Source organism: Notothenia rossii (genome assembly GCF_949606895.1).
Source record: "Notothenia rossii genome assembly, chromosome: 7".
NCBI classification, from domain to species: domain Eukaryota; kingdom Metazoa; phylum Chordata; class Actinopteri; order Perciformes; family Nototheniidae; genus Notothenia; species Notothenia rossii.
In genome coordinates this window covers 62,628,271-62,642,859 of record NC_136905.1, presented here as the reverse complement: position 1 = coordinate 62,642,859, position 14,589 = coordinate 62,628,271, and the positions used below count along the sequence as shown (strand labels likewise).

The window sequence follows — 14,589 nt, the reverse complement described above, 5'->3', positions numbered from 1 at the left end:
CTTCCACTCTCGCCCTCAGAGAAACCAGAGCGACCTAGTCTATGACACGTCTGGGAGCGGTTCATATGTCGAAGCAGCGATCTCCTCTATTGGTGTCAGCAGTGAGCAACTGGTGCAAAATGTGGCTGCGCGGCTCAGAGATGATTTCAAGTCCATCAAACTCGTCCCATGGCCTCCACGAGTCGAGGAGCTAGAGGAGGAGGAGGAACTCCCGCCTCTCGTTTTGCAGTTGCTATCGGCTTTGCAGGGGAAGCATGGGGTAGATCTGTCTCCAAGCACACTTTCTCTCACCTCTCTCATCACACAGTACATTATAAAGCGACCCACCACTACCGCCATCAATGCCACCGTCACCCTTCACGGATTGACTCGTAGCAAGGAGCTTGTTGATTCGTACTACAAGCTGGGCATGGGGATCAGTTACCCGAACGTGCTTCTGCTACGTGATGTTTGGACAATGCATGACCTTGAGCGGTGCTCGGTCTGTCCGGCAGAGATCGCTGAAGGGGAACCAAGCATCAGTATCATCGACAATGACGATTTTCGGAACGATACATTGACAGGAGGAGGTACTTCACACCGCTGTAATTGGATGTTTCTGCAACGCGAAGAACGTCTTGTACATAAGCATGAGGCAAACACCCAGGATGAGCAACCGCGGATCAAACATGCCAAGACTGTCTCGGACGTGCTGACTGAGAAGGCCTCTGAGATGCAAACGGTTATGCCATATAGGACCGTCAAGCGTGGCGAGCCTCCGATCCGTCCTAAGCCTACTACTGTCTCATCGAGTACTGAGCCTCAGCGCCAGCGAAGCATTATTCATGCCCTTGCACGTGCTGATGTGAATGGTGACCGCCCTGTTGCAGCCGAACAGAATATCCCTTCGTACAACGGGTTTCACGCTGGATTGAATATGTGGCAGGACAAAAGCAAGGCTTATTTTCATACATCTTACAATCAACCGCCCGACAAGTCAGTTGTGAAGGACGTCATGGACAAGCTGGTTACCATCATCGCAACTAAGCACATGCCCTTTGCCTTCTTAGTTGGAGATCATCCCGTGTATGTCCTCATCACCCTGCTCAAGGCCGAAAACCCAAGCAAATTCAGTGCCATTGTACCTTTTCTTGGTCCCTTCCATACACAGTGTGTGATGATGAGTGCCATCTACAAGCGGTACAAAGGTAGTGAACTAGGTGAAGTACTTGTCGCGGCTGGAGTTATTGCCGATGGCTCCGTCGATCGTGCACTGAAAGGCAAACATTATAAGAGGGGGCTACGCTGCTTGCGACTCATGTACGAGGCCCTTATGTGTCAGCTGATGAAGGAGAACCTCGGGCCCGACCTGGCTGATGAGACGAGGGAGAACCTTGACATTCTGAGAGATACGAGTCAATCCGAGGAATCCCGCGCTGATGCTCATGTGGCACTAGAGAATGATGCTGATCTCAAGAGCCTTGTCACCAACATGTTCACCCACGTTGAGGCCAGTGACATGGCAAACTACTGGAGGGATTTCCTGTCCATGACAGACGCGCTCATGCAGAATGTACATGCGGTCCATATATGCAACTGGGATGAGTATGTGAGCTCTCTGCGTGCGATGCTGCCATGGATGGTAGCTTACGACAACAATAGATATGGGAAGTGGCTGCCAGACTTTTGGGCGATGTTGACAGCTCTCCCTGCAGATCAGGTTGCGTTCCTTCGTACTGACTTCACCCAGTCCATCACAGGCAACCCCTATTCCAACATGGCCTGGGACATGTGGATCGAATGCACCATGAACAAGGGTAGCAAAATGAAGTCTGGTTGGCTCTCTATCCTACAGAATGAGAAGCAGCTGCTGGTGCACTCCAGAAATGTGAACAATGTGGCCCAGATCCGGGCAGCTCACAATGCCCTTGCAAACCGAAAAAAGACAAAGAGGAAGCACACGGAATGCGGCCCCAAACGGATGCGAGAAGATGAGCAGTGTGTGCAAGACCTGGTTGAATGCATGCATGAGTTTGACACCTTCCCGTTCGATACGGCCTCAACCACCCTCCGTACCTTGCAGTCGGCCATGCCCGCCTCTGATGAGCTCGTTGCAGACTTCAACTCAGCCCATGCCGCAGGGGAGAAGAAATTGACCCACTTTTTGGAAGAACGGGTATTCAATAAGAATACCTCTCTTCATGCACCCGTCCCTCTGTGCAAACGATTGACGTTTGCGAAGGCGTTAAGCAAGGAGAAGCCATCAGATGAACTCAAGGCGAAAGCTGCAGAAATGGAGCGAAGCGCCCTCAAGGCAATGATAAACCTGGTTGAGGGCAGTCAACTTGTGAACCTCCCCGAGTTGCTCGAACATCGTATTGTCGAGGAGTGTGTGCCATTATTTAACTCCAACGGCACCTTCAGAAAGACACAGAAGAGCATGCTCGTGCAGAAGCTCTCTCTGGAATCTGTAGATCTGCAGGAATCATACATCGCTCTTGTGGACATGGGCATGATCTGGAGGATGGCAACTCCATCAGCAGAGGATCGGCGGACGCAAGATGGCAACCCATACAAGTGGTCGGACTATGTCCACAAGCTATCATCTATTATCCTTGCACGCCATCATAATGCTCACCGTATCATATGTGTGAACGACCCGTACGACACAGCATACTCGACGAAGGATGACGAGCGAGACCTGAGGGTACAGAGAAACACACATGTGCCCAACACCTACATGAAATTGGGTGACGCATTCCCCACTGCCAGAATGTTCAAGACGCTGCTGTGTAGCTCCAGCAACAAGGGGCGGCTGCAGAAAATGATATGCAGCTACCTGACCGATCTTGCACAGAGTGTTGATGTGGAGATTGTCTACTCTGTCGGCTCCCACTGTACCAACTTATCAACCCAACAACCGATGCAGAACTACAGCTTTGACCAGTCTGAGGCTGACACTGTCCTGTTCTCCACCTGTAGTTTTGCGCGAGTCAGGCTACAGTGGTCCAGTTGTCATCGATGCCACTGATACTGATGTATATGTTGCGGCAGCACTTATCTCACAGCAGCTGCCAGGTATGCTCTGTATCAAGAGGAAGCAGGAAACGGTACGCTGCTGTGACATGACAACTGACATGATGGCCGACTGTATTGTGCAGCTGCATTGTATGACAGGCTGTGATGCAAACTCAGGCTTTTACGGCAAAGGTAAGAAGTCTGTGTATGACCAGGTGGCGAAGAGCCCTGTTGCCCGACAACAGCTCTCGCGATGTGGAGATAACCTTGCCCTGACAGAGGAGGTGCTGGAGCAGCTCTTTGCCTTCACACGTAGCATCATCTACGGTGACAACAAGAGCAAAACCATGGCTGAGGCCCGTGCTGCTAAATGGAGGACCATCAAAAAGAAATCCTTCATCCGTCTCCCTCCGGATGCCGACAGCTTGCGTCAACATTGCCTCCGTGCCAACTACCTGGCGTATCTGGTGCGCCATCCATCGCTAAAGCACCATCCCTCACCAATCGGACATGGTTGGGAGCTGGTTGGTGGTTGCTGTCGCCCTGTACGTCACACGCGACCCGCACTCCCGATGCATCTACCTGCACCAAGGCCAACTGAAGAGGGACAGGAAGATGAGGAAGATGAGAGCGATGATGATGACGAAAATCGAGTTGCTGCTGTCCAGAGAGGCGATTCATCGGAATCGGAGGATTCAGAATGTAGCGAGGCAGGGTGCTCTGATTCAGACTGATACGGACTCTCAGTGTCATATTGATAAATAAAAAAAAAAGCAGAATTGTGTTTCATTTGTGTTATTGTTCAAAACTTGCCATTTCTCGAGGCAGCATTTTTGCGTTATTACATGTTGTTTGAAGTGTTCTCATTTGCTAACTAGTCAAGTTACAGCTAATAAAAGTATTTTATTTGAAGGTTAAGTAGTTGTATATCTTGTCATACATTCTTATTTCATGGTAAAATATTAATATGCAGATTATTTGCTTATAAGTCGATCAGTACTCAAAACGTGTGTAATTTCTCGACCGGGTGGCGGCCATCTTGGATTTGTGGGTCCAAACGATGTCATAGCGCCAAACTGATGTCAGAAATGGAATCCTTGTGGTCGACTTACCCAAAAAGTGCATTTACACATGACTCTAGGCGCTCTGGTTCAAAAGTTAATTTTTTAAGATGGCGCGAGCAGCCATCTTGGATTTGGCCCTCTAGCAAAAATTGCCGGGATTTTTGGGAGGGACCTTGGGTCTATATTTTTTATAAAAGGTCCAATGATGTCAAATCAAGTGTCAAAACATCTTAGCAGAAGAATGGTCACGGAATTGAGGTTCTAGACCCAACTACTCCTTTTCGAACATTAGATGTGGCACTGTTTATGTTGATAATGCTGTTGTTGTTGTTGTTGTTGTAAATGTCATTTTTTGTTTTGTCATTTCTATGTTTTTGATTTGTTTTACATGACTATGCACTGCAACATTTGTTTTGTTTTTGTAATTTTCCTTGTTCGAAATAAAATCAATCAATCAATCAAGTGTCTCTGATGTGATCTTTCTGGGGCTTATGATTACCCTTTTGGATTTATAACTGCACATACGCAGAATGGCGCTCTTCAGTAGATTAGATAGGTTAAACTAAGCAAATCCACAGAGTTATTCTTTCACATTGTGACTCATTAGCACATTATCACTTTTTGAATGAAATGTGTTCCATTCCCCAAAAGCCTTTTATTTTGTGTGGGATCCATGTTAAGTACAAAATGGAAATAACATTTTAACACAGGTGTGCAGTGTCAAGGAATTCATTATATCACAAAGCTAAAAATTGAACTCTATCTGTAGCCCATAGCCGTATAACCACTCTACTGCCATACACTGGCATATTTTAAAGCCTAGTTATCTGTGGACATAAATGGTAGGAAGAACAAATTAGTTTAAGCATTTCATCCGCAAACCCCAAGAGAAATACAACTCCGGAGAAGGTATTACGGGCATTCAGGAAACTCAATAAAAAATAATGTCACCTTATGTAATTTTATATTCACTAATTTCCATCCCAATAACTATAGACCATATGTGGGTGTGCATAAGTAATTACTTACTCTGCAATATCAATTCCCCTTATTTCAGCAGGAGCTGTTCTAGACAGGTGATGTAAGAAGCAAAGACAGTTATAATAATAATAAATGATGTTTATATAGCGCCTTTCAAGAGAACCAAGTTCACTGTACATGGTGGACAAACAAACAGACATTCAAAGGACAAACAAAAAATAAAGGAAGCCGGGGGACCAAGAAAGGGCTAGGGCCCGAAGGCCAGGTTGAACAGGTGGGTTTTTAATGATGATTTGAAGATGTCCAGGGGGGCAGCATTACGGATCTCAGCAGGAAGTGCATTCCAGAGGGTGGTCGCAACACTGAACGCCCTGTCACCAACAGTCCGGAGGCGAGCGCAGGGGATGGAGAGCAGGCCTGTGTCTGAGGACCACAGACTCTGAGAAGGGGTGTAGGGATGGAGTAGGTCCGATAAGTACTGAGGGGCGAGGGTAAGGAGGGATTTGTACGTGAGGAGGAGTGTTTTGTACTGAATCCGGGACTTGAGCGGCAGTTGGATGGGGGTGATATGTTGCCATGGCTTGGTGCGGGTGAGAAGCCTGGCGGCAGAGTTATTGACGTATTGGAGCCTGTCCAATTATTATGATGGGCATTACACTCTGCTGTCAACTCTGCATTATAAATAAACTACTGACATGAAAAGGAAAACAACATTATTCCATGAATAGACTTTGCTTCTCTGGATAGGCCATCATTAGCATTCAGTAATCCCACTTTTCAAAACCTATTTAACATTGACATAATGTTTTATTGAATATGAAACATGCTGCATAGAAATGTTGCTCTATTGTATGCAACTAATTGACTTATATTAACTCAATATTGGGTTAGAAAAACAAATGTGTCAATAAACATGGAAAGAAACCCGTTAATGGCTTCTTAAGGTTATATCAACCCATAACATAACATTCTGTGTGGCCTAGACTGATATTAGTGGTTTTGTTTTACATTGGTCTATCTGGATTAAAATGAAGTTACTGTCAAGGGCGTTGTTAAAGGAAAGGCCACAAGCTTGTTGAAAGAATATGGGTTTATTCCCTTTGGAGCATGAATGTATTACATTTTTATTATGCCAATTAGATAAACTTGAGTGCAAAGACATAATAGATATATGGTAGCACAAGTGAAATACCCATGAGGTATCCAACAATTGAAAAGCGCCCACCTCCTGGAAGTGAGAATGTGTGCAAAACAAAAAGACAGTTATGTTATGGTACTTGTGTATCCATACGTGGGTGTCAGACATGTTGGCTTAAAGGTGGTATTAAAGAACATGGCAGAGGTTACCTGAGATTGTGTTCCATGGGGAGACAGTACACTACCGATACAACATTCCAATAGGCTCTGTGCACAGGATGGCGTCTATCAACTTCCGGTGGGTGGGGGTGAGGGTGAATACTTCCGGTTTGAGTACAGAGTTTTGACAGTTTGTTTGGACATAGACACCAAGAGCAAGAATGAGCGGATTTGGGGTTAAAGAAAGGCGATTGGCCTTCCAGCGGGTAAGAAAGTTGGCACTACATTGTTGTACAAATTTGTCCCGTTATAATCGGGAGATAAGTTTCCATTCATTTCCCATTGATACTGAGGTAAAGGCTCAGTGGCTGATCAAGGTTCGTAGGGACAATTTCAGCCCCACAAAAAATACCTGTGTGCAGAGGCGCGGGAAGGTATTTTGAGTGGGGGTGCTGAGGTGCTGGACTCCAGTGAACACTATTACGGGCACGGAGCACGCACAAAAAAACTCCCCACAAGCAAACACACAGTAAACCCGCGACTGTTACAATGAAGGCTCGATAATCAGCTCACTGCATATAGGCAGGGGTAAAGTGCTACTTTTTACGAGTGGGGAGCGGACCTCACCTCCTCTAGGGGGGTCCGGGGGGATGCTCCCCCGGGAAGATTTTTTTTTAATATTGAAGTTAAAAGCATCAATCTGGTGCACTTTGAGAGCAACATTAAGAGATCTATGGATACATCTCTCAACACCCAGATGAAACACAACTGTAAGCAGATATTCTTGTTCTTTATGGATATTTTACAAATCACTTCCTTTTCAAACTGTATTCTTGTTTTACTGCCATATAGTATTTCATAACTGTTTTTCCTTTATTCTCTTATTTTTTTTATAACTATAATGATCATATGAAGGTGTGCCGCGGAAATAATCTTTTGAATAATTTTTGACCAAACTGTTTGAGACCCACTGAGATAACTTAGACTAAAGTTAACTATCTAAACACTCAGAGAGTCCTTTAGCTCACCTGAGCCTCTCAGTCTGAGAGGAGAGCTCTCCTCCAGCTTGTTGTGGAACAAACAGCTCCGTATGTCCGTTAGTGCAGCTAGCTAACCAGATGCTAACAACACGGTCCCTGCTGCTGGCACCGGTCCCTCTCTCTCTCCCCCTCTCTCACACACACACTAAATGCGCTATTTCCGCACACACACAGAGCCGCGAGTTTGAATGACACAAGCACACTTTTATTTCCATGCAACTCTCTGATTGGTCTGGTGTCTTGCCTCTGTTGCATTCACTGAACACGGGAAATGACAGTCCTGCCGTCCTTTCTAGTGTCTTGATGAGGTTCACGTAAAGCACGGTTAATGTATTATATTATTGAGGTAGAATTGTCCGGGGCTACAGAAAAAACATTCGGGGCAGGCCAAAATATTATTTTACCAACAATGTGGAATCAGATTATGCACAGCGGGAGCAGCAATAACCGTTAAATAATAATTCAGACAGGGGAGCTACGCACCCCCTGCCTGCCGCTAGGGGGTGCTGCAGCGCCCTCAGCACCCCCCTTCCCGCGCCCATGCCTGTGTGTGTAGTAGGCATTTTCGACCAGGAGACTTATTGGTCACAGCTGGAGGACTGAACAGAGTAAAGAAAGGAGCTACACCTGTTCTCTTTGCATGGAATAATTACGAGCTACCTACACCAAGACGTAATTTTTGGGAGCGTTGGCCGAGGGCAGAGAGCCCCACCCCGGACATGACAGCTGAGTACGAGGTGGAAACAGTTGCGCCGCCTGATCATGACTACTGTTTAAATCCAGCGACGGCAGTGATGGCAAATCAGGTGGCCGACCAGACGAAGCCTTGAAAATTCAGATTAGGGAGCTTCAACTCCAGCTGGAAGTGTTACAACTGCGATCTTGTGTCGGGATACAATGCCTGGCAGGGTCGGGCGAGGACATTCGTTTCTACTAGGGCTGTCAGTCGATTAAAATATTGAATCGCAATTAATCGCATGATTGTCCATAGTTAATCGCGATTAATCACAAATTAATCTCACTTTTTTGTTGTAATACTCTTATCAACATATGAGTGGACAAATATGCTTTATGCAAATGTTTATTTATTATCATTTGAACAATGACAAATATTCTCATGAATATTAAACACAACAACCTCTGAACATTACATATATTTGCCTCAATTGAAGTGTGTGTGTGTGTGTGTGTCGGCGCAGTTGTCGGCGAAATGCCGCTACACAACTGTCAAAGCATGAGACTCAAGTTCCCACTGTGGGTCAAAATAACGCGATGTGACCCTGAGGTACTGAGTGAAGTCCAATAGTCTCCGGTGAGCGCAACTGTGGAAGTCTTCCTTCATAAGTGCAGTCGTTGGATGCGACCCGAATTATATCACGCAGCCCCTCGTCCTCCACAATGTTAATTGGCCTGCAAGCTGTCGCCACCCATTTGGCGATCTTTGTTGAAAGATTGTGTTAGAAATGAAAATCAATGTTTTGATGGTATAATGTAGCTTAAACATACCGTCAGTTTAAATGCTGTTTTATACTGAAAAAAACAGAAATTCTCGTGCACAACCAGTTGTTAAGCTTTTATTCTGAAAATCCTTCATCTCCGGTTAGCATTTAGCATGTGGCTAATATACTATTTCCAAAAGAGGTGAATTTAGTAGCGAAATGATATGGAGTGATGCACACCGAAACCTACTGATTTAACACTACAACTATAGATGTCGAGATACTACCATGTTGAATATTAAATGAAGGTACAGTTTATTTGAATACATTATTGTTTACATACGTGGGTAGCATGTGACAACATCCGGAACTCCACCGGAAACCAAAATGCCGTGAAGTATTTCCAGTATTTTTAGAGTATTGATTACAGCGTTTAGAATGTGTTAAATGAAAAGTGATGAAAGAGAATATGAGGAGAAGAGGCGTGTTTAAGTATTTATTGAATTTACAATGTCAAAATCCTCTGTTATGTGCGATATCGGACATTGGTGAAAGGAGGGCGGAAGATTACGCCACAGCCGCCATTGAAGAGGAGGAGCCAAATGAGATGTATAGAGAGGTGACGGAGCTTTGAAACTCGGTTCCAGATGAGAACCGATAAGAAAATGCCGGGTACCGGGTACCCAAACAAAATACACGGCCAGCTCGGTGCGCTGACGGCCGACACCGCCCTTAATAACGGCATCATGTAAGTTGCGCTTTCAGGCGACAGAGGTCCACAGCTGCCCTGCAGCGAGGCTCCCCCCTCCCTCCCGTAGACAGTTCACGAGCTCAGTCACTTCACAACACCAAAGATGGATCGCGGTAAACGCTCTAAAGTGAGGCTCCACTACACTAAAAAAGGCACAGTGTAACGCCTGCTAATAGCTTGCCACAGGCATAGCTCAGTTAAAATAAAGCACAGCTATTGTGCAATACATTTGTATTGCATGTATATTTTTTATTTGTAACAATTTCATTTAAAGCTTAAAAGAATAAAGATATTTTTGTTATCTAAACGTTTGACCTCTTTTTTTTACAATTTTGGAATCGAAACGGGGAATCGGTAAGAACCGAAATCGATACATTTCAAACGATACCCATCCCTACCCGCAGGGGCGGACCTAGCACATTTGGTGCCCTAGGCGAGCTTCACCACTGCGCCCCCCCCAAAAAAAATATCAAAACATCTTAACAGTTATACAGTAAAGTACTGCAGCTTTATTTATTACAAGCAAGAACAAGAGCTAAGAATAAATGTAAAGTGCACACTAAAGAATTAAAACAAATAAACAACTTAGCTAACAAACAATAATAATATCAATAACAAACAATAAAAGAATGTGCAAATTTGCTTTCAAAGAAAATTAAGAAGAAATGTAAAGTGCACACTAAAGAATTAAAACAAACAACTTAGCTAACAAACAATAATAATAATAACAATAACAAACAATAAAATAACGTGCACATTTGCTTTAAAAGAAAATTATGTATTGTAAAATATGTTAAACATGTCAAATAATCAAAATATAATATGCTAAATAAACAAACAAATACATAAAAATTACAAATTCACTTTGTCTCAAGAACTATTTACATTCCACTCCCTATCATCACACAAGGTTGGCCTACATATTAGCTCCTACTGGTTTCCATTTACAGTGCAATCCTTCTGGCCTTCCTCGCTGCAAAGTCATCAATCACATCATCATATGAAATCTGACCACCAACCTCATGGTTAATACTGATTACAGCCAGACCACTGAGGCGTTCTTGAGCCATGGTGGACCTCAGGTATGTTTTCAAGAGTTTTAATTTGGAAAAACTCCTCTCGGCTGAAGCTACTGTTACTGGTAGCGTTGCACTGATCCGCAGAGCAATACACAAGTTGGGATATATTTCGGTGAGCTGCTTTGTGTGTATGAATTTCAACAACTCAAGAGTTGTCATGCTCTTTGATGGCAAGTCAGGTACATTTTCCAACTCCTGAGCCAGCTCCTTCCCATCCAAATCAGATTGCCCTCCATGGCTTAAGGTGTGTGCAAGTGCCTCTGCTTGCTTCATCAGCTCTTGGTGTGGCAGGTCTGGGAAGTTGTACAGAATGCCAAACTTGTCTTGCACATGTTCAAGAGTGGTAAACCTCTCCTTTTGTGCTGACACTGCAGCATCTACCACCACGTTAAAGAACGTTACCTCCAGATTTTGCAAGGCATTCCTCAATGGCTCATCAGGAGACTCATATGAGAAGTGCCTCTTTGTTGACTTCAGCCGCTTTTGCACAAGGACTGCATCCACATTCATGTCTTCACACATGTCCTTGGCTGATGTTTGTGCAGCCACAAAGCCTGTGGCTCTGTAGGATTTGAGAGCTTTTTCAGTCTTTTTCAGTAGACTTACTGCTACATCCACTTGCATTGTTTGGGACTGCAGGACTTTGCTCACCTGCTGAATTTGACTTAACATGTCATAGCAGACCACTGTGCACAGTGAAAAGCGGAATGACCCCACTTCTTCTGCCAGAGACTGGGCTTCAATCCTGATGATTGGGTCTTTGGCCTGGTTTCTCACCTCAAGCAGTGCCTCTCTCACAGCTGCGGCTTCATATCGCAGAGGCTCCACAGCTTTCACTCTGCTCTCCCATCTGGTTTCTGACCACATTTTGAGTGAAAGGTTGACGTGTTTCTTGAGGATGGCCCATCTCTGTGTAGAGGCAGAAAACAGGCAGTATAGCTTCTGCACAATGCCAAAAAATGATATGGCATCTTTGGAGCTTTTGGCAGCATCAGCAATGACCAAATTGAGTGTATGTGCCCCACAAGGCACAAACAAAGCTCTTGGGTTCAACTGCAGTAGCCTGGCCTGTACTCCCTTGTTCTTCCCTCTCATATTTGCGCCGTTGTCATATGACTGTCCTCTGCAGTCATCAAAGGCAATCTGCAACTCCTCCAGCCTCTTCAAAATCAGGGCGGACAAACTTTCACCAGTGGACTCCTCTGCTACTAGGAATCCCATGAAGTGCTCTTTAATCTGGGGGTCTTCTTCCAGTGTCACAATTCTGATGACTACTGACAGCTGTTCAGTGTGGCTAACATCCGGGGTGCAATCTAAAATGAGGGAAAAGTACTTGCATTTCTTTATTTCTCGCACTATTGTTGATATAATCTTTCCACTGATGCATTCAATCAACTCATTCTGAATGGTTTTGCCCAAGTAGCTGTGGTGGGATGTTTGACTTTTAATCTTGTGGATGTGGTCTTTCATCACTGGGTCAAACTGCGCCAAAAGCTCAACCTCTTTCAAAAAGTTTCCATTTGAAGGAGAGTGGAGTATTTCTGTCTTTCCTCTCAATGCCATATTTCGCCCTGCCAGAGACTGTACAATAGCAACCAGTCGTGTCAGCACTGCTCTCCACCGACTCTTCTCTGCCTCAAGGAGGGCCTGCTCTTGTTTGTCTATTGTTGTACCTTGTTTTAATCGAACTGCCAATTCTTTCCATGACGCCAAATTGTTCAGGTGTTCCGGACTATTTTCATGGCTGGTCAAAGCAGCACTTGCATTTTTCCAATCCGACAGTCCTGCATTTGTTAAATGAATTTGTTTTGGAGATAAAAGTTGACAACAAAAACAAAAAAGACTGTTCTTCTTTTTTGAATATGTCACCCAACTTCTTTTGATCCTTTCTCCATTTACTAAGGTCCTGCTGAAGTACTGGTGGTGGCAACTTCTCCCATCATCTCTCCTTGGGAAAATGAAATCAGGTGTTATCTGATATGGTCCTCTCCGAACAAACTTTGTCCTCATTGTGTCTGTGAGATGTGAAGGGCAGTCAGCAGGATCGGTTGGTAGTGGATCGTCTGTCTTTGCTGCATCTGGAGGGCATGTGAAGCACATTTTCTCACCTCATATTCACAATATCTTCACACACACACACACACACACACACACACACACACACACACACACACACACACACACACACACACACACACACACACACACACACACACACACACACACACACACACACACACACACACACACACACACAACCCCAATTCCAAAAAGGTTGGGACAGTGTGTAAAATGTAAATAAAAACAGAAAGCAATTATTTGAAAGCATGAGGACAATTAGGTTTATAGCTAAACATCTTTACATTCATCAGGCACACACCTGAGAAGAGTGTATGGGTGGAATCTGTGGTGCAATCAGGATGAGATGCAGCAGGCTGTTCTGACGTTCCTTGCAGTGGTTCTGGGCCTATACATAGAGAACACACAAGAGCAAATATATTGGCTGGATTAGAAATGGCACGACAGTCATTTTTACATTCAATTATTTATCATCACATCAGGAACATCTATTGACATATTGTACTCACCAGAACAAACAGACACAGTGGTCAGTGGCAGGGTGGAATCAGTGGTCATCTCATCAGGATGAGCAGCTTGCTGTTCTGACGTTCCTTCATGTGGTTCTAGGTCTATAAATATAGAAAGAACACACAAGAGCAAATATATTGACTGGATTTCACATTCAATTATTTATCATCAGGAACATCTATTGACACATTGCACTCACCTGAGGAAGCCGGCACAGCTGAGGTGCATGGCGGTTCCTTGTCAACTGATGCAGCAGATGGTCCCAGATATTTTAAAAGTGAATCTAAAATGATATAACAAAATGTGTATTATCAACATTGAATAATTTCCATTTGTTAAATATAGCTATTATTTAGTTAGTAAGCATTAGGACAGCCTGACAGGTCTGATTCAACTAATCAAGAGCTATGCCTATCTTATTAGAACAGTTGAATCAGGTGTGTTAGTTCTGGGTTGGAACGAAAACATTCAACAGGACTGGAGTTGAGAACCACTGAGCTAGTTAGCTAACGTTAGCGCACATTATGACAGGGTTGAATTTGGCAAATGTTTGACTCGGATAGTCAATGTGCTTTCTGAGGTAAACTTAACGTTAGCTAACGTTACCAACTAACTAACATTCCACCACACTGGCTAGCTCGCTACACCAAAACTAACATTGTTATTATTACTAATATTTCTATTTCATGACACAAAGAAAATAGCCTTATGACAGTTTTGACTGAATGGCAATAACAAACGCTGGCTAGCTAACGTTGGCTTGGCTAACTAGCAAGATTACATGATCCATTCGCTAATGTTGACAATACAATCAAAATTGCATACCTTTCACCTTGGCACGTTTCTCTTCTTCTTCTTTTCTTCTGTTTTTATACTGCGCCCCAGATGGCTTTTGCCTCTTCATAGTTCTCTAACGTTAGTCTTTCTTTCCTCAACGCTCAATTTTATAAACACTTGACCGATACCCATCAATGCACAGCGCTCTAGCATGTTCTGACTGTGAACACCTAAAGCCGAGGCTCTTAGACCGACCGACCGTTTTAGATTTTTGGCTCATTTTCCCTTATGTTAGAATTTTTTTTTTTATGTAAGAATAATGGTTGCAGATATAGAGGGGGGGCGCCAAAACTGCGCCAAGCAAAAAAAAAAAAAAAATTGTTGCAATTTTTGGCGCCCCCCTCTGGGTGGCGCTCTAGGCAACCGCCTATATTGCCTGTAGGAAGCTCCGCCCCTGCCTTCAAGGATGAATGGAGCTAGAAGGCCATTTGCGAGATCCGGTCCTGGTTCTGGTTGTGTTTCTGCTTTCTCTGCGTCGCCATCTTTGAACTTCACATAGTCAGCCTTGAATGTAGG

The 14,589-nt window shown here is 44.3% G+C and overlaps 1 protein-coding gene across 1 annotated transcript; it reads right to left on the bottom strand.

The window, feature by feature from the left end:
* Positions 1–5,289: 5,289 nt before the first annotated feature.
* On the bottom strand, positions 5,290–14,369 carry LOC307046429 (uncharacterized protein; the record flags this gene model as incomplete). Its single annotated transcript, XM_079692823.1, has 6 exons — positions 14,062–14,369; positions 13,436–13,519; positions 13,236–13,337; positions 13,028–13,114; positions 12,647–12,725; positions 5,290–5,671 (listed from the first exon to the last, which is right to left on the bottom strand). The coding sequence occupies exons 1-6, from the start codon at positions 14,138–14,140 to the stop codon at positions 5,290–5,292; spliced, it is 813 nt and encodes a 270-aa protein (XP_079548949.1). The 5' UTR covers positions 14,141–14,369.
* Between the last annotated feature and the right edge of the window lie 220 nt (positions 14,370–14,589).